The sequence below is a fragment of the Bos indicus genome, chromosome 5 (assembly GCF_029378745.1).
Source record: "Bos indicus isolate NIAB-ARS_2022 breed Sahiwal x Tharparkar chromosome 5, NIAB-ARS_B.indTharparkar_mat_pri_1.0, whole genome shotgun sequence".
Classification (NCBI taxonomy): Eukaryota; Metazoa; Chordata; class Mammalia; order Artiodactyla; family Bovidae; genus Bos; species Bos indicus.
The window spans coordinates 106,150,178-106,170,589 of NC_091764.1; the positions used below are offsets into that span (position 1 = coordinate 106,150,178).

General features: G+C 44.3%; 1 protein-coding gene across 4 annotated transcripts in view; it reads left to right on the forward strand.

Moving 5' to 3' along the window:
* Nucleotides 1-15,729, forward strand: part of FERRY3 (FERRY endosomal RAB5 effector complex subunit 3) — a 40,263-nt gene extending 24,534 nt beyond the window's left edge. For 3 of the 4 annotated variants that reach the window (XM_019961674.2, XM_070790274.1, XM_070790275.1), the window contains 8 exons: nt 7-113; nt 922-1,119; nt 1,968-2,096; nt 6,132-6,206; nt 10,446-10,648; nt 13,643-13,700; nt 14,402-14,469; nt 15,288-15,729. In XM_019961674.2, coding sequence (XP_019817233.1) covers nt 7-113; nt 922-1,119; nt 1,968-2,096; nt 6,132-6,206; nt 10,446-10,648; nt 13,643-13,700; nt 14,402-14,469; nt 15,288-15,380 — 931 coding nt within the window. In that variant the 3' untranslated portion in view covers nt 15,381-15,729. Of the gene's footprint in view, nt 1-6; nt 114-921; nt 1,120-1,967; nt 2,097-6,131; nt 6,207-10,445; nt 10,649-12,476; nt 13,574-13,642; nt 13,701-14,401; nt 14,470-15,287 lie in introns of those variants that run through there. The other variant, XR_011566776.1, reaches the window with a different exon arrangement.
* Nucleotides 15,730-20,412: the final 4,683 nt, after the last annotated feature.

A 20,412-nucleotide genomic window follows, 5' to 3' on the forward strand; every position in this document is an offset into this window, starting at 1 on the left:
TTGCAGCGAAGAAATTAAAGTTCAGCCGAATCAGTTCAGAGAATCCGCTGAAGCAAATGGAAGGGTTTATGAGGAACAGAGAAAGTTAGAAGAAAGTTTTACCATCCACTTAGGTAAGTGTGTTAATTTTTTACAGTCACCACTTTGTAACTGGTGAAACTTTTTTAATGTTTTTAAGAGAAAAGTCCTTAGCGTATAAGTAAAATATGTCCCGGTTCTTTTTAAAATGAAAGTCTTCCTTGATGGCTCAGACAGTAAAGAATCCACTTTCAATGCAGAAGATCTGAGTTTGATCTCTGGGTTGGGAGGATCCCCTGGAGAAGGAAATGGCAACCCATTCCAGTGTTCTTGCCTGGGAAATCCATGGACAGAGAAGCCTGGTAGGCTATAGTCCATGGGGTCGAAGAGTCAAGACACAACTGAGTGACTTCCACTTCACATTTAAAATGAAAAATTAGGTTCTGCTCCAAGAAGGCCTATGTTTATTGGCTATAAGTTTTCTATTTTAGTTCATCTTTTTTTTTTCAAATGCAAAGGTGAAATATTAATAGTTATTAAAATAGAACACAGGCTTTCTCGGTGGCTCAGTGGTAAAGGACCCACCTGCCAATGCAGGAGATACAAGTTCAATCCCTAGGTCAGGAAGATCCCCTGGAGGAGGAAATGGCAACCCGCTCCAGTATTATTGCCTGGAGAATCACCATGGATGCAGAGGAGCCCGGTGGGCTACAGTCCATAGGGTTGCAAAGCATTGGGCACGACTAAGCGAGTGAACAGCAGCAAAATAGAAAATTGAAAAGCCCATCTTAAAGTATTCGTAGCACAGATTTACTAGGATTCCTGCCACAGAGATTTGCCTCCTGCTCTGCTGGCTTTCTGCAGCTGTCTAAGTATCTTTCTGGGCCTGCTGCCTTCCCCCAGGGGCCCAGCTGAAGACCATGCATAACCTGAGGTTGCTGAGAGCAGACATGCTGGACTTCTGCAAGCACAAGAGGAACCACCGAAGCGGTGTGAAGCTCCACCGACTACAGACGGCGTTGTCGCTTTACTCCACGTCCCTTTGTGGCCTGGTGTTGCTGGTCGATAATCGAATTAATTCCTACAGTGGTATTAAAAGAGGTAAGTTAACATTGTGCGTAGTTACGCCCTCAAAGTTCTCCATTTAATGCCATTTGAAAGAGAAAGCAGTGAGAGGAAAAGAACTGAAAAAAGCTTGAGCCACCCCAGTATTCAGGTGGTCCAAACAGCATACAGACCCAGACATAGTTGTGTAGGATTTGTTTCATACTTTAGCACCCATGGGGCGCTTTAGGATATTTCATTTTTCTTAAAATCCTATCATAGATAATACTTTAAAGGATCCTTTTTCATGGTATCACAAAAAGAATAATCAAGACATAAATACATTTTTCAGTTTAGAAGCAGATCCTGACTGAATTTTAGTTCATCCATTTGTCATGTTTTTTCTCTATATTTTTAAATAGTCTATTTCTTAAAAATGCTAGGTTGAATTCTGCCTTCCCTCCTAGTACAATTCATTTTTTCTGATGATTTTTTAAGAGTTTGACATAGAAAGTGCATTGAAATGTAGAACTACTTTTAAGATGCTCGAATATTTTATTTTCTATAGTAAGTGTAAGAACCTATTTTTTTTTTTTTTTTTTTTTTAGCACTTTTGGGAACTAGATTATGATCAAAGTGTCTACTATTTAAAGAAGGTTTGGACTTTTATTAAAATTTCCTTGCCTATTAATTATGTATTCTTTTGAGCCATCGAGAGAGTGAGTTTCTGATCAGAACCAAATTGTTGTCCCTTAACTTACTAAGACATAATCATAGACAGGACAAGTATGAGCTGCCATCCTTGGGAATACTGTGTTCCATTTCTGATGGATCTCTCTGTAAGTAAACACTAAAGATCTGATACTTCACCTTTGCAAGTTTGTTAACTATGTTGGGTCCCCTAGATTTCGCCACGGTTTGCCAAGAATGCACTGACTTTCATTTCCCCCGGATTGAAGAGCAGCTGGAGGTTGTCCAGCAGGTTGTACTTTATGCAAGAACCCAGCGCAGGAGCAAGTTGAAAGAATCTCATGGTCAGTGAAACTCAGATTTTAAAAAATTTCACTTTGAGGATGTTCTGTCTCTAAGCACTCTCTTAGCATCCTGGCCACCTGAAATAGAGAAAGTTGTGGGAAGGAAGAAATTAAGAACAAATTTCAGAGTCTTTAGAAGCTTGAATTCTGTTCTTAATTTTCTTTTCTGCCTGATTTTGTTCAAGATCCTTAGAAAAACTGTTTTAAAACTTTGATTCTGTAGTTGTACTTGAAGTAGGCACTCAGTGGAAAGTTGGGATCCTTTGCTTCAAGTTCTGTATCTCTACAATGGATATAATTAGAACTGTAAAGGACATTGAAATCATAGGGTAAACAGCCCGAAATATACACTTCTTATATGTTCCATCTTTGATCCACTTAGGTAGCATGAAGTCAGTTACAAGAACTGGTTTTGGTTGTTCTTTTTAAAAATTACTATGTTTAGAACTATATCCTGCTTTTTCTATATTTATCCACAATCTAAACATCCTTATAGGAAATTTACTGGAAGATGGTTTAAAAGCTATGGGAAAAGTTCATGGTGTCTCTCTTCAGTAATTTTTAATTATGTGTAAGAAGACCTTTGGGAAGACAGGGGAGACATAGAAGAAGATACTCTAGCTCAAGTTACAGAGTGATTCTGCTATCTGTAATTGAAAAATGAAAGTTTAGAAAGGAATCTCTCCAAAAAGTAAATTGGTGCCATAAGTTTGTTTAGTTAGGAGCTAAATATATAAGGGTAATATTCATTCAAGAATATACATGAGGTCTGTTTTTCTTATTTTTCTGATATTTCATAGTATATCACAAGCTTAAAATTACAATACATGCTCTTATACGACTCGAGTACATACCCAGTGTTTTATTATTTCTTACAGAAACTTGATGTCTTGCCCAAGAAATAAAATATGGCACGTTTTTAATAGTTGGTCAGACCTTTAAATCTGCTTCCGGTGCTTTGGTTGTCTGCCTTGTTTGTTTTGCAGCTGCAGTGTTTCAGAGAAACCCTTAGAGTTTTCTGGTGCTTTGGGTTCACAGGTTTTGTTTTTTATAGTAAACAGAGACACTGCTATACCTTTGCTTGGTGACTTTATTCTCTCTCCCATGTATGTTGAAGAATTCCTCCTGTTCTCCTGATGATAGAAGGCAGTTCTCTAGAATCGACTTGATTAGCATTCATAATAGTGTCTATGTTTATTCAGTAGACTTAAAAAAACATTTTTTTAAATTGTAATCGTTGCTGAAATAGGTAAAGATAGCCTTGTATGTGCTAAATCGCTTCAGTCATGTCTGACTCTTTGTGACCCCCTGGACTATAGCCTGTCAGGCTCCTCTGTGGGGTTCTCCAGGCAGGCATACTGGAGTGGGTTGCCATGCCGTCTTTCAGGGGATCTTCCCAATCCAGAGATTGAAACCGTGTCTTCTATGTCTCCTGCATTGGGAGGGGTTCTTTACCACTAGTATCACCTCAAGATTCACAATTCAGACTGTACAAAAGAGCATACGGTGAGAGACTCTTGGCTCTGTCCATCAGCCATCCAGTTTCCTGCTCCTGGGGCAGCCAGTGCTGTGTCTCGTGTACCTTCCAGACATGCGTTTATGAATGTGTGTGTGAGCACATGTCTGTGTGTATTTACAGATTTTCCTGCTTCATGCAAATGGCAGCTTTCTCTGCACACTCTTTTGTCTTCTGCTTTTTTTTCCACTGAATAGTTTGTCTTGGGCATCCTTCCACATCTGTACAGACAGAGCATCCTTAGAGCCTGTTACTGCTGGATAGGGTCCACTGCAGGATATCCCCTTAATGATCACATCCCTGTTAATGGGCATTTCATCTGTTCCAGAGTTTTTTCTTCTAAGTAATAATGCATGAATAATCTTACACATATATCATCTGGCATGAGTGAGCGTATCTCTGAAATAGAGTCCTAAAAAGACATTCCTGAGCTAAAGGGCACAGGCAGTTGTACTTCTGATAACGTTAGCAGTTACTCTGCGCCGCAGCCCCGCCAGTTTGTATTTCCACTATAGGTAACGGTGGCTTTGCTCTGGCAATGCGTGTCACTCACAACAGACCCCGGCTGAGTCTCGAAAATCAGCCTGGAAGCGCACCCCAACAAGGACCTTCGGGCAAATTCCAGTCCGTCCTCTTATTCTTCTGCCAACCCCTGCCCCCATCTCATTCAAAGTGGCACGGATGTGATCGGAGACATCCAGCTATTGTTCTCTGTAGTGACTAAAAGCATGAAGACGGAGATCACAACAGTTAGGAGAAGGCAGAGGGTGCTGAGCATATTTATGAGAGGTTAGAAAGTGTGTGGGGACGGAAAGTTTTTAAACCACATACGGTTAGGGCACCGTGTGTACATCATGGTAGTATTTTGTTCTTGTTCGGGCAGCTATTTTGTGGTTTAAGTGAGTCAGTGAAACAAGTAGGTTTATAAAAGACTCCTTTCTTAGAGAAGCCCGCGTGTTGTTATAGAAGAGTTTTGCCAAAATGCTTTCCCCGTCTCTTCCTTTTCTGAGGCGTGCCCACGTTTGTTATGCACGTTTACATCCTGATACGGAAGTCTGTCTATCCTAAGACACTCCGTTATTTTTCTCACTGTGTTTTTGTTTCTGTGGTTCATGATAAGCCAAAAGCAGTTTCATTTTTGTACATATTTTATACCCATTTTTGAAAATAACCATCTTCTTAGTGTTACAGGGTATTACCTTTGAAACACGGAAGGCGGGCGGGCTATAGACTGTTCTTTTTTTTGTTTCTTAGGAAGGATTTTGTCAGTTTCAGATTGCACGTGAACAAAATTAGAGGCTCCTCATTTACTGTGTTTTTGTTTTCTGTGCTGTGAGCAGCCATTTATTCAGAGCCCGTCAATTTCAGGTGTCTGTATGAGAATCACATTATTGCATTAAATGTGGATTCTGGCAACACAGAGCCTTCTGTCTATGTCTCTCCCTCCCTCAGTGTGTTTATAAAATATATGCATTTACAAGGTACGGTGTTATAACCAATGACTCAGAGTAGTCAGTGGGTAAAACACTAGGTTACTTTTATTCAGAACTTTTAAACTATAATACTCCCTGGTAGTTTCAGTTTACTCATTTCAAGTTCTGACTGTTTTCAAGTGATTTTCTCATATTGAAAGCCATTGCGATATAGTCTTAGATTTAATTTGTATAGATACATAGTTTCTTAAAGACAGGTATCTAATAATATTCACGCTGCATTTTTCAGTTCTCTTAGGATTCTTATAAAATTCCGATGTGTCTTGTATTAAAAATATATGTATACAAGTAAAATAATGTGTTCAGCCATAATAATGAATAATCAAATGTGCTATATTTTATTTTAGCAACATTTATCCTTCAAAGTAATATCATGCCTTCTAAAAAGAAAGAAAAACTATTAAATATCTGGTGGGGGCGGGGGGAGAAGACTCCATTTGAAATGGAATCTCAAGTATCTATTTGGAAGAAATTGTATATAGTGTCAGATAAGAAGTGACAGATTTCAAGGATGGGCTGAATATCAAATGATTCCCAGTGCTACTAACCATTAGCCTGTCATCCTGAACAAGTTATATCCTCAACAGTGACTCAGATTCTAAAAATAAAGATGGCCACCCCACAACTGCCTAATGAAGTTATTTTATGTGTAGTTAACTTAGTGCCCTGAACGGCCCAAATGAAAAACAGAGCCTTGGCAAGTCTCTTGTGGTCAAGATCACAGAATTTGGAACCTGAGTGTGTGGGTTCCAGACCTGGTTCTGCCACTTACCTGTGCCTCCTTCCTTAAGTGAGTTAACCCATCTAAGCCTCTCTTCTCACATATAAGATGAAAAGGGTAGAGTGTTCTGGTTAGAGGAGTTTTGTAAGAATTAAGAGACCATCCGTATAAAGCATGTCACAGACCACCTGATACCTAGAGATCCTTAGTAGATTTTTGCTGTGGTTGTGGTTGTTTGGGGGACATCACAAGTGTGTTCTCATACGTTAACTATATTCTCTCATGTTGCGTTATCTTATAAATAGATTCTGGAAGCCGAAATGGAGGAAGTGACGATAAGACTAAAACTGCAGATAGAAACTATTTAAATATTTTACCTGGTGAGTATTATTTCACTTGCGGTTTTCTTATACTCACGTGCATTGAAATCACAGATTTGAAACACAGGTTCTTTTGGTGTACATTATACAGTTTGTCGAATGTATCACCCTAGAACTTTGTATCTCTGTAGATACCCTGTTATAGTGTCCAGCAACTAAATCCTTATTCTTACACCAGCCCTGAGTTTTCCCAGATGCGTACAAGAAAAATTCCTCAAGCCGTTGCGTAAGTTTTTATTATTATTTGCTGCATCACACATTGTTCCTTAGTTTCTTAAATGAGCCAATAAATCACTTTTTTTCTGACATATAAACAACAGTAGATAGAGATGTAAATAATTGAGCACGTGGGAAGAGCACAGGTCATCTGATTTAGAATCTTTTTTATTGCTATCTCCCCATAAATGTTCCTGTCCTCCCTTTCTTTAAATCTCCTGTATGACTCTTGGGAATATTGCTTATCATCTGGAAGTTGGGCCCCTGATGTTCTTCCAGGTTCCATGCCCTCTGATGGCCTGCAGCAGTGTCTGTGTGACAGGGCAGTCTCTTCAACCACGTCGCAGGTGCTGAAACAGCCAAGGTTGTCTGGCTCCATTTCCTTCCCCAGATTTTCGACGCCAAGGCCACATTCCACGTAATCCTGGTGCTCACTCCTCTCCCGGCCAGCTAGCTTGTGGTCGTCGGCTTCCGAGTGCACGCCCACCTCAGAGAGCCCACTCCGGTGGATAATGCTAAGTGGCGGGGATTGTGTCACCACGAGGTGGTTCTCCACTTTGTGGAGCAGGAAACTGTCCTCCTCTCCATCTAAAAATACCTTCATTGAGACAGGATTTATCTTATCTCTCTTCGTAGGTGCATAATTTAAATCATCTATATTTTGTGGCTTTCTTAAAATGTGTCACCCTTATCTGTTCTGGAGGTACCAATGTCTGACTTTTTTAAACTTAACTCTTTACTGCTGTGTGCATTTTCCCTCTTGGTCCTTCTTGGGAAAAGCCTGTAGGTGAGTATCTGGCTATTAGTAGTAAATCAGGAGACTGTGCTATAAGTCAGCATCAGAGAAGGTGGAGTTAAGGGTTCAGTGAGCTATGCTGGTAGCTTCTGAGTTTCCATTTGGAAAAAGCTTGCCAGCCTACCCAGGAAGGAGACAGGAGATTAGAAGTGTCCAGATCACAAAATCCTTCTAGATTTCAAGTTACAGAGAAAGAGTTTGATTTATGTCTCTTTTAACCAGTGAGTTTGCTTCGTCATTATCTAATTACTTGTAGCTTGTATCATCTTAAGAATTAAACATCAGCTTCTCTAATTCTTAAAACATCTTTGTAAGGAAAGCAGTCAGGAGTTATTTTTCCCATCTAATTCATAAAGTACAGAGGATCTGTAAATTGAATTGATTTGTCCAAGATCACTCAACCAGTCAGTGCTAGATGCCAGATCTTCTTAACACCCAGTCTGGTCCCTTTTCCTACCGTCTTCTGTTATTTCAATCACCGCTGCCAGCGCTGAGACCCCCACGTTCCTCACGGGTAAAACGAGGCCCAGGACAAGTCGTCTGAGGTCGGATGAAGCAGTGCCAGCTTGGGGATTAGGAACACCTGACTTGTGCAGTAAGTGAGTCGTCAGCCCCTGTGCTGGCCGTGGCCCAGTTTCAACATGGTGACCCCCACCGCCTAAGCCATCAGCCAGAGTTCGAAAGGGGGGGCCTCCTGGGACCTGCCTGGTTTCTGATAAGCAGTCCGCGTCTCGTGTTGCCTGCCAGGGAAATGGCAGCCGTACCACTTCTTGCCAAACAAGTTTTTTTTTTTAACGTTTCTTTTGTCTAGTTTGGCCTGTCACTGGCCTTTCTCTAATTTCTTTTACTGCTTATCTAGTTCTTATATCGTAAGTCAAAGAAAAAAAAAAACAGACTTTTGACTAGGGCCTATCAGTGACACAGCTTATGTATACTTGTAACTGGAAATTGTTAAACACCGTGCCAACGTGTGTTAAGTACTTTAAACATACTCTGTGTTTATAAGTAAATACAAAGTAAAATCCTAAGATAAGGACCTTGAGGCCAGGATGAGCAGAATTTGTGGGGATGTGGGTTAGTGATGGAAGACTAGGTTTTACAATAGCAAGATTTTCCTCGAAGAACATCTCAGAATTTCCAGTGAGGCAGGTGTGTTTATAAAAACATATTTTTATATATTTTCTGTTTATTTACATTGACAGAAACTGCAGAATATAAAAGCCAATGGCTGGCATGGCTACCTAGGAAATGGAGTGATTGTAGAAAGCCTGGATAAAAAAAACATATTTTTATATATTTTCTGTTTATTTACATTGACAGAAACTGCAGAATATAAAAGCCAATGGCTGGCATGGCTACCTAGGAAATGGAGTGATTGTAGAAAGCCTGGATAAAATAAGCTTTTGGTTGAAAACATTTGATTACCATTCAGCAAACCAAAGTTTACCAAGTACCTTCTGTGTACCAGGTCCTGTAGTTTCATGAGCTACAGACAGCACGGTAAACGAGAGAGGCAAAAGTCCTTACAGTCACGGCATGTAAACAGTGGTACTCTCTTTAAAATAACCTCATAAATAGATAACAAAAGAATTTCAGTGCTGAGGAGAAAATAGAACAATGTGAAAGAGAATAAGTGAGGGGTGAGGGAGTCCTACATCAATCATATGGGTCAATCAAGGAAGACTTCCGAGAGGAGGTGACTTTCTCTCTGAGACATGATTGGTGAAAAGCAGTCATCTGGACAGGAGCCATGGGGGAAGGGCCCTCAGGAAGCAGCCCTGGATCAGGAACAAGCCCTGTGTGTGTGAAGACCTTAAGGAAGGTCGTGTGGCTGGGGTGAGAAAGGGTAAGACAAGAGGATGGAGTTTGGGTTTTTTTCCTGAGTGTCATGTGAGCCTTTTGGACCATGTTAAGTGGGAGAGTGATGTAATCTGGTCTGTACTTAAAATCATGATCGTTGGCAAGAATGGGAACAAAGAGGTTAATTTAGAGGCTGTTGCTGAAACCTAGGTGATAAGATGGTACTGTGAACTAGGGTGATAGCAATAAAAATGGAGTGCTCAGACTTGAGATAGTTGAGAGGTTTGTTATAGATCACTTCATGGCAAATAGAAGGAGAAAAAATGGGAGCAGTGACAGGTTTTATTTTCTTGGCCTCCCAAATCACTGTGGGCAGTGACTACAGCCATGAAATAAGACACTTACTCCTTGGAAGGAAAGCTATGACAAACCTAGACAGCGAATTAAAAAGCAGAGACATCACCCTGCCGACAAAGGCCCATAGAGATAAAGCTATGATTTTTCCAGTAGTCGTGTACACATGTGAGAGTTGGACCATGAAGAAGGCTGAGCACCAAAGAATTGATGCTTTCAAATTGTGGTGCTGGACTCTTGAGAGTCCCTTGGAAAGCAAGGAAATCAAACCAGTCAATCTTAATGGAAATGAACCTTGAATTTTCACTGAAAGGACTGATGCTGAAGCTCCAGTACTTTGGACACCTGATGTGAAGAGCCAACTCACTGGAAAAAGCCCCTGATGCTGGGAAAGATTGGAGGCAAAAGGATAAGGGGGTGGCAGACGATGAAATAGCATCACGGATTCAATGGACGTGAAATTTGAGCAAATTCCAGGGGATAGTGGAAGGCAGGGAAGCCTGTTGTGCTACAGTCCGTGGGGTCTCAAAGAGTTGGATACAACTTAGCGACTGAACAACAACACTGAAAATAGTTGGTGGTGAATTGGATTGGGGAGGATGTCATGAGAAAAAGAGAGTAATGAAGGCCAACTCGTGTGTTTCTGTCTTTGCAGCTAATGGAAGGAAACTGGGCCCCTAAACTGAGATGGAGAAGAGCAGGTGCAGGGTGTGGGGAAGACAGATCTTCAAGTAGCCTGTCTTGACATATTAATTTTGAATGATTAGAGCGCTTTGAGCATTTATATCAAAACTGCGATGATGGGCACTGATTTGATTTACATACTACTTGGTGGTCTCTTCATACCAATTTATGAACCTAAGATGAATTCGGCCATCACCTCTCTTTTCCATCACCTTCTTTCCAAGAATTAAGTAGCACTAATCCTATTTGCTTCCTGAGTTCCACACAGGTCCCTGATAAACTCCTCTGCTGGTTCAGCACACTGGCTGCCTGTCACAGTCGTCTCTGAAGCCCACTAGTGAACACGCTTTGTGTTTCTGAAAGTCACGATTGTTATCTGGTGTTCACAGGAGAATTTTACATCACACGGCACTCTAACCTCTCAGAAATACATGTCGCTTTCCACCTTTGTGTGGATGACAACGTGAAATCGGGAAACATCACTGCTCGGGACCCCGCCATCATGGGGCTCCGAAACATCCTCAAGGTTTGCTGTACCCACGACATCACGACCGTCAGTATTCCCCTCCTGCTGGTGCACGATATGTCAGAGGTAAGCAGGTGGGAAAAGTGCTGGCATTTTCTGAGAATGTGGCAACACTGTAGAATAAGCATCATCAGCTTTACATTTGTGGAGAAGGCAATGGCACCCCACTCCAGGACTCCTGCCTGGAAAATCCCGTGGATGGAGGAGCCTGGTGGGCTGTGGTCCATGGGGTCACTTAAGAGTCGGACACGACTGAGCAACTTCCCTTTCACTTTTCACTTTCCTGCATTGGAGAAGGAAATGGCAGCCCACTCCAGTGTTCTTGCCTGGAGAATCCCAGGGACGGGGGAGCCTGGTGGGCTGCAGTCTATGGGGTCACACAGAGTCGGACACGACTAAAGCGACTTAGCAGCAGCAGCAGCAGGTTTACCTCCACATTTGTATTGGCCTAGACCACCGTTAAAATTACTTAGCACTCTCTGAGTAGGCATTGACAGGCAATAGAAAGAGATGCTTGCTCGTTGTCAGGAAGAAGCCAGCCTCCTTTCACCAGGTTCTCAAGGACACTGTTGCTATAAAGCACATACTGGCGGCTTCTACAACTAAAATGTGGCACAATCGTTCGCTTCTTTTGCGATGGACTGTATTTTATGCTTTTAAATTTAAAAAAAAACTCTCTTCCCATGACTGCTTTCTCTCATGCTTTCTTCCCTCCCCTCCATGAAAGCTAGTTAGAGGGGCTAAGTTGTGGACATAATACAGAGGTTAGATCCAACTTTAGTTAGAGAGTCTGGAGGAGTGAAACAGCCTCCAAGCAGGTGCCAGCTGGTCCTTCCGGGAGAGCCCGTGGCCAACGGGGTGAAGGACCTGTATCAGCAGCACGGTGCTGCTGGTTTTGAGTGGCATTCTTTAAAAAGCAAAATGGCTAGCCGGCAAGGACAGATTGTGAAAGGAAGGGCATTCACTCCTTGATTATTAAAAGTTATTTACCAGAGTAGCAGATGTGTGTAAACCCTCTTACCGTAAAGAAGTGGTGCAGAAGATTTTATGTTGTACTTTTCAGAGTGACTGAGTCCCCGCTTAGACTCATCGTATTCAGGAGGCCTCACTTTAAAGGCAGTTCTCTGTATAAACACACACACAGCTCAAGTCCATGTAAGACAGGGTGGTTTAGATGATTTCCCACTGACCATCCATGTGTGTTTTTACCAGACACACACCGTTTTGATTAAGAGAGCTCTGACTCATTTAATGAGCAGTGCGTCCGTGTTCTCAGCCTCTCAGCCTCAGTCATACCCAATTCGGCAGCAGGAGTGACTGACCAACGTGTTTTGTTGTTTCCTTTCCTTCCACTGTCGCTTTATAAAGTCTCAGTCCCACCAGGAACTTGTAGCCATCCTTCTCATCACAGACCAGCCCATCTATAGCAGAGTCTTTGGGGAGAAACAAAGAAAGTTTGTGACGAGGTCCGGCCCCACGAAAGTATCCAGACATGCCTGCAGCTGGACTCCTGGTTAACCAGTTTATAAAAATGGTTCTATGTAGGTGGGAAACGACCTCGAAGGGAGCATTTCCAAAAGTCACCAGGTTCGGCCTCACTCCCAGACATCTGACACTAGCAGTGTGCCCTCTCCCACAGTGTCACAGAAGTTGCATGTTTTAAATCGGGACGGCCAGCTGCAGAACATTAAGCCTGCGTCCAGAGTCCCGTTTTAATTCACAAGAGTATATCAAGCCACACTCCTCCCATCAGTCATATTTAAACATCCATTCAGGTCACAGAGTCTATCCTGCAAACTCAGACGACACTGCCCAGGATATAGAGACAGTGTTTGTCTTAGCTTTCACAAAAGGGTCCCACAGCATTTCGTCTCTTGTTTTCTTCCTGTGACAGACAGACTTGCCCCACTCATGCCCACGCTGCAGCACATGTGAGGTGACACTGCTGTCGGAAATGGTCCTGGCCTGGGGTTGATAAAATGAATTGCAATTTAAAAAAAAAAAAGGAAAAAATAATCCATCAGCCGGAAGGAAGACATCCTACTCTTAGCAGTTCTACCCCCGTAGACCTTTGCGACCTGAAGACAGTGTCATCCTGGAATCAGTCTAACCTGCCGTACGGGGAGTGAACCAGCAGGCCACGAAGCCCGAGTTCCCGGCTTTTCCTCTTGTCTGTGCTGTGAACTTGTTGACTTGTTTGGGACTCGCCAGGTTTTAGTTGTGGTTGTGGTAGACGCGGATGTTGTTCTTTGTTTTTAACTTTCCGTTGTTGTTTAGTTACTCAGCCATGTCCGACTCTTTTGCCACCCCCTGTACTGTAGCCCACCAGGCTTCTCTGTCCGTGGGGTTTTCCAGCAAAGAATACTGGAATGGGTTGCCATTTCTTTCTCCAGGGGATCTTCCTAACCCAGGGATCGAAAACCCACGTCTCCTGCATTGGCAGGCGGATTCTTCACCACTGAGCCATCCCGGAAGCCCTTTTAACCTTTCTTAGCATGTAATACCGGAGAAGGCAACGGCACCCCACTCCAGTACTCTTGCCTGGAAAATCCCATGGACAGAGGAGCCTGGTAGGCTGCAGTCCATGGGGTCGCTAAGAGTCGGACACAACTGAGCAACTTCACTCTCACTTTTCACTTTCATGTATTGGAGAAGGAAATGGCAACCCACTCCAGTGTTCTTGCCTGGAGAATCCCAGGGACAGGGGAGACTGGTGGGCTCCTGTCTATGGGGTCGCAAAGAGTCGGACACAACTGAAGCAACTTAGCAGCAGCAGCAGCAGCGTATAATACACCTCGGGAAAAGCACATAGAAACGGCTCGCACGTTCCCCGACTGACCACCGACATCAGCAGCGCCCAGGTGATGAAGCAGAACGTCACCAGCCAGCACCCCAGGAGCCACCCCAGGCTCTCGTCCAGCCGCTTAACCCACATCCTCTCCACTGTTCCCTCCACGAGGGTAGCCGCTGTTTTCACTTTGAAAAGCACAGGTTAGTTAGGTGTCTTTTTCCTGCAAAGTCCTATCAAAAACATACGATTTATTTTGTTTCTGTTTTTAGGAAATGACTATACCATGGTGCTTAAGGAGAGCGGAACTTGTGTTTAAGTGTGTCAAAGGTAAGATACAACCTTATGTTTAACAACAAGGACCTGTATTTCTTCCTCGAAAATCTTGACAGCTGAGCAAGCCAGGTGAAAGAACGTGGGCATTCCTGTGGTCACCTGGTGCCCCAGTTGTAGGGTTTAATGAGCAAATCCTTCATAATGGATTTTTTAACCTTTTCCAATCAGAAAACAAAACCTCCAGCCCTCTTTTTTGTTTGTTTCGGGTCACACTATGCAGTCTGTAAGATCAATTCCCCGACCAAGGCTTGAACCTGGGCCGCATCAGTGAAAAGCACCCAGTCCTAACCATTAGGCCACCAGGGACGTCTCCAACCCTCTTGAAATGCAACAGTATTTGAACATTGATAGAACTTACTCTCAGCTACCTTTCATTTTCCCGAAAAGAAAATAGAACCACATATTTATGGAATTTTTAATGACTTGTTTTGGCTTCATTGTGTGGAGACAAAATAGAACTCGAGAAATGATCATTCCAGGTGTTTTGACAGCACTGTGGGGAACCGTGCTGGTGTGGAGAATTAAGGATTACAGAAGTGTGTCTGGCCCTCAGGCTTGCCTCTCCCACAGGAAAGTGGGCACCTAAAACGTGGAGACGGGTAGCCTGACTGTAAACGTCCAGTTTACTTTCAGTAAAGGACAGGTGGGCTTGAACCAGAGCTCATCATTCAGCCACATCTGTTGCTCTGTTGCAGGTTTCATGATGGAAATGGCCTCGTGGGACGGAGGGATTTCTAGGACAGTGCAGTTTCTGGTGCCACAGGTGTGTGACCTGGGTAGATCTCACCCAGTCCAGCTCTGCTATAGTATTCCTTACAGACAGGGCCAGGCACTCTGCCCTGCCCACGGTATCGTCGTTGTCGCTTAGTCTCTCGGTCGTGTCCGACTATTCACGACCCCATGGACTGCAGCCCGCCAGGGTCCTCTGTCCATGGGATTCTCCAGGCAAGAATATTGGAGTGGCTACCCACTGAGAAAGTTTTAACTCACTAATATTCACAGATAGGACAGTAGGGAAACAGTGGGAAGGGAAGCCCTGCCCTCAACTCATTACTACATGACAAAATGCTCACAGGTTTCTGTGTTTTAGGGGGAGAAGTGTTTGGAGTTATCAAGGCACTCCGTTTACTGTTGAAGATGTTAGCGTCTACCACTCGAGGGTTCTTTGATTTAACCCAAAGCCGAACTTGACTCCTCTTTCCGTTTTTTCCCCCACATTTATGTTATATAGAGTCTAAAGAGTTCATAAAGGAGGACGTGAGCAGGAAACGATTCTGTCTTCTGTGTAGAATTCAGCACGAGTGGTACTTTTATCTCTGATTACACTAGTGTTATCGAGGGCTTTTTCTGGTAATCAGGCTTACTGCTTGACAGACACAGCGTGGGTTCTCAGAGACACGCCCCTGCCCAGAGCCATGCAGTTGAATCAGTTCCCGAAGATGAGATTCTCACGTTCCACCTCATGTCCGAAACTACTTGTATTACTTCCATATTTTAAAACACTTAAAACATTTTTTAAAAATCACTGATAGTTTAACAAATGCAAACTCTTCTCTTTTTTTTTTTTGTTACGTCTTACAGAGTATTTCTGAAGAGATGTTTTACCAACTTAGTAACATGCTTCCCCAGATCTTCCGGGTGTCATCGACACTGACCTTGACCTCCAAGCACTGAGCCCCCACAGACCAACACACTGAAGAAGATGCTGGGATCCTGTCAAGCAAAAGATGCCCAGAAAGAGAACTTGCCACCCAAGGCACAAATCCGATCATGATAAATGTCTGCTAAACATTCCAAAAACCCATATGTTGTACAGACTGGTGATCAGCCCCTTACTTATATATTCATTCTTAAGCTCTGTTTATGGGGAAAAAAAAAGAGTTTTGGTTTTTTTTTCCCTACTGTTTCCCTACTGTCCTATCTGTGAATATTAGTGAGTTAAAACTTTGTCTGTTTCACACATGGGCATTTGATGTAGGAGATTATTCACTACAATTTCATGGAAATACTTGACTTTCCAAAAGTTTGAATCGTATCCGGGTATAAGGCTGAGTCAATGAGTGTCTTACTCCATGTGATCCCATGGACAGCAGAGCCTGACGGGCTAGAACGCTCCAGGCAAGGATACTGGAGTTGGTTACCGTGCCCTCCTCCAGGGAATCTTCCCCACCCAGGGACTGAACGTGCGTCTCTTACGTCTCCTGCATCGACAGGCAGGTTCTTTACCACCCGGGCCATCTGGGAAGCCGCAGGAAACAAAAAGCACTCTTACTGGTACGCCTACACATAATCACTTACAGAAACGCATTTGGCAGAGACAGTGCTTTCTCATAACACAGAATGTGTCTTGATCTTCTACTCAAGGCAGCAACTGTCCAATAACAGCCCTGAGGAGAACACCACTCCAGGCTGGGTCCACGACTCACTAACACTTTACAAACCCTTTTCCAAAGAGCCTGGCGGTCCCCCCGAGAAGAAGGTAGGTGTTCTGCCCTTGAAGCAAGAGATTGTCTTCCAAGCACGAATGCTACCATTGCGACTGATTCTCACACAGCAAGGTAGGTAGAAAATGGGGTGTGCTGGTACAGGCTCAGGAACTGCTGGGGTTCGTACTGTGACAGGTCGCATTGGAGGTGGGTGTAGTGTGATCAGTAAAAGGCGTTGGCATTCATGCCAGGACTTGTCTGGGGGTCCAGTGGTTAAGACTTCACCTTCCAGTCCAAGGCGTACGGGTTCGCTCCCGGGTCAGAAGCAAAGCTTCCCCGTGCCTCATGGCCAGCAAAACAAAAACGTAAAAACAGAAGTAATATTAGCAGATTCAATAAAGACTGGAAAAATGGTCTGCCTCAAAAAAAAAGTTAAAATTTATGCCTATTCAATAAATTGTTTGGGATTAGCAGATACAAGCTTCTATGGTGGGCTGCAGTCCATACAGTCCACAAGGTCGCAGAGTCGGACAGGACTTAGCCACTAGACGGCAACCGAAATTGGAAAGGTCAAGCAATGATGCTACCTACCGTTTTTTTCACTTTATAGTTTGTATTGGGGTGTAGCGGATTAGCAATGTTGTGGTAGTTTCAGGTGGATTGCAGAGTGACTCAGCCATACATACACATGTATCCGTTCTCCCCCAAACTCCCCTCCCATCCAGCCTGCCACATAACATTGAGCAGAGTTCCATTCTTACAAAGACACGCCAAACACTAAGCTGGTCACGTGTGTAGTTAAAAGTACCAAATGGTAGGGATTTTAGTGCAGCAGTAGATGAGGGAGTCTGTGGGGTTGCATTTGGACTGAGACGGATAAGATTAAGACTGTACCCAGCGTGTTCTTGGAAGCTTCTTGGGTGGAAGTGGTTTCAGACACTCCATGAATGATGAGGAGGCAGCGGCTTGGCAGGCTGAGAAGAGGAGGAGCGCCCACTGTATGAGGTCCAGACGGGAGCAGGGGTGGAGTGAAGGGAGGTGGTGCAACACCGCCAGGAAGCTGGGAAAAGCAAACTGACTGCAAGGGCCTTCAGGGGATACTGTGCAGACCCTGGGGCCTCAGCGCAGACCATGGGGCAGTGGTAAAGACCATCTCAGTGAGCTTCAGGTTCTCAATTTGTACAGTTAAGGATCCTGAGGAGAGATGATGATGTCCTCAAGGCTTTAAAAGCACACCCTGGAGATGAGGCAGGCGCTGAGCCTGAGGTCTCTGGTCCCTACTGCCCTCTCTCCCCCTGCCCCCACTTACATACTCAAAACCCAGCAAGGCTGTAAGCTCGCTGCAGTGGGGAAGGGTGGCCCCAGCTGTTGCGCAGCATGGCAGTGTGACTGGAGTGGGGGAAAGGCATGAAGAGGAATTTGAAGGGAAACACAGGTTGCCTGGTCGCTGGCTGAGCTGATCTCCTGGCAAAGCATGTGCCGTCTGTGTCACTGCAGTTGGATCCTGGCTGAGTCTCACGAGGAGGAAGAAAACGTTCCACAAAGGAAAGATGAATTCATGGAAAGAGGCCTGTTTCAGAGGCCCTCGGAAGAATCAGCCGAGCTGTGCTGAAGGAACGAGCAGAGCGGAGAGGGTGGCTCCTCGGGCCTGTTGTTTTTAGGTAAAGAATATCTCTTCTGTTGCTGCTGTTCTTCATTTGCTCAGTCATGTCCAACTCTTTGCGACCCCATGGACTCAGCCAGGCTTCTCTGTCCTTCATTATCTCCCAGAGTTTGTTCAAACTCACAGGCATTGAGTCAGTGATGCCATCCAACCATCTCATCCTCTGTCGTCCCCCTCTCCCGCTCTCAATCTTTCCCAGCTTCAGAGTCTTTTCCTGTGAGTCAGCTCTTCACCTCAGGTGGCCAAAGTATTGGAGCTTCAGCTTCAGCATCGGTCCTTCCAATGAATATTCAGGGTTGATTTCCTTCAGGATTGAGTTTTCCCATTCAGGTGAAATTGAATGGGAATCAGCAAGCGGTACGCAGCATCATGGCATGCCATGCTCACTGTCATTCCTGGCAAGTTCACAAAATCAGAAACATCCTTGACATTTTCTCTTCACCTGTGAAGTCTTGTCCCGGTGAAATGTATCTTGGGAAAGATTTTTTTTCAGTAGCTCGGTGACATCATTAAGAAACCTTTAAGGACTACCAATTCGAGGAACCTCAAACTTAGAAATATTTCCTTGAGGGTACATTACAAAGGAAGGGGAGGGATAAGACAGTGTGGGGTCAGATCCGGCCTAGCCTCATTCAATTCACAGCCTGTGTTTGCAGAGTTTCTTCCACACAGGCACAGGGCTGAGCAAGATCCAGCCTCCAGAAGCCTATACAAAGACAATGGATTCAAGGAGCTATTTGATTCAAGTGAGAAGACTTGGTAGGCTCTTCTAGGATCTGCGCTGCTGACCACCTCTAATGACCAGAACAGAATCCTGGCTAAATCCCAGCATGGATGGCTGGCCTTTGAGGGTCCCTGCCGGACAAGTATGTGATGCCCTCTTACACATACACCTGCAGTTACTGCCATGCCCCCCAGGGCTCTGTTCCTTTCCTGTTTTCCCAGAGGACGGCCAAGTTCCTGGAATATCCAAGTCTGAGAACTGGTCGATCTTAATACTGCCTGCAGTGAATCTTCATTCATCGTGGCCTCTATATTTGCAGATTCTCCAGCTTGCTAACATTTATTTGTAACCCCAGAAGTAATCAGGCATCTACCATGAAGAAGGCTGAGCACCGTAGAATTGACACTTTCAAATTGTGGTACTGGAAAGACCCTTGAGAGTCTCTTGAACAGCAAGGAGATCAAACTAGTCAATCCTAAAGGGAATCAATCCTGAATATTCATTTGGAAAGACTGATGCTGAAGCTGAAACTCCAATACTTCGGCCATGTGATTCACAAAACGACTCCCTGGAAAAGACCCTGATGCCGGGAAATATTGAGGGCCAGAGAAGAAGGGGCTGACAGAGGATGAGATGGTTGTATGGCATCACCAACTCAATGGACATGAGTTTGAGCAAACTCCAAGAGATAGTGAAGGACAGGGAAGCCTGGCATGCTGCAGTTCGTGACGTTGCAAAGAGTCAGACACGACTTAGCCACTGAGCAAAAGCAATAGTCTCATCAATTCCAAGTTGCTTGGATGTTGTAACTGACCCTCAGGATGAAATGGGAGGCCTTTGCAACCACTTTGGGCATCGTATGTGCACACACACAAGCAGAACGGTGGAAAACTGAGTCAGCAGACAAGCACACTCCCAGCCGAGAAGAGCAGGGTTACCCTCTGCCTTCTGATTTCAGCTCCACCAACATAACCAAGTGTGCTTTACACAGTCTATTTCCTGCCACATTTTTGACAGTTTTGTTGATGGTTTTACAGGCAAGGATCTAAGATTCCTCACTGCTAGAAGGCTGTGATGTGCCTTATGGGGAAATACAGGTCTGGGAGCACAAGCTTCACCCAGGCATCAGTTATGGTGCTGCTGGTCCTGAGTTCACTGTACATAATGAGTCAACAATTTATTAAAATCAGGCGTCTTTAAACAGAAACGAACATAAGAAAGGTTATGTATCGATTGGCTGATGAGAATGTCATGAGAGCCTTGTATTCTCCTAACTCCCCGCCCCGAGCAGTGGTCCAGGACTTGCTGACTTGGGGTACAGCCCCACAGTCAGCTGTCTACCCGTCTTCTCTCACAGGCAGGCGGGCAGAACGGGCTCTCTCTGGATGCCTTTGGCACGTGGAGAATGAAACCTGGAACACATCACCAGGAAGCACATGCTTCCTTTCTGGAGATGTCAAGGAATGAAGCAGAAACCACGCTGTCGCAGGCCCAGTGTGAGATCTGTGTGTAGATCTCCCCTTTCATCTATGTTCTCTTCTGCCTTCTCTTCTCTCCCTTTTTCTTTCTTTAGAGTCACGTCCTGGTTCCCCGTTATCTGCTCCTCTGTGCTCAAAACTACCCAACACGACAGTCTAGCAGCAGAGATGGGAACACAGCTGGACAGTCTGGCGTCAGAGATGGGAACACAGTTAAACAAACCTTGTTCACAGACTGCCTCTGCGATTCAGTCTCCATGGCTTGTACCACCGGGCATGTTACCCAACCCTCGGAAGGATGTTTCCTCATCTGTAAGCTAGGAAAAATTAATAATAGTGTCTACCTCACCGAGTAGTTGGAGGACTGAATAAGAAAGTGCACACGACCTGGTATATCGTCATTCTATAAATACAC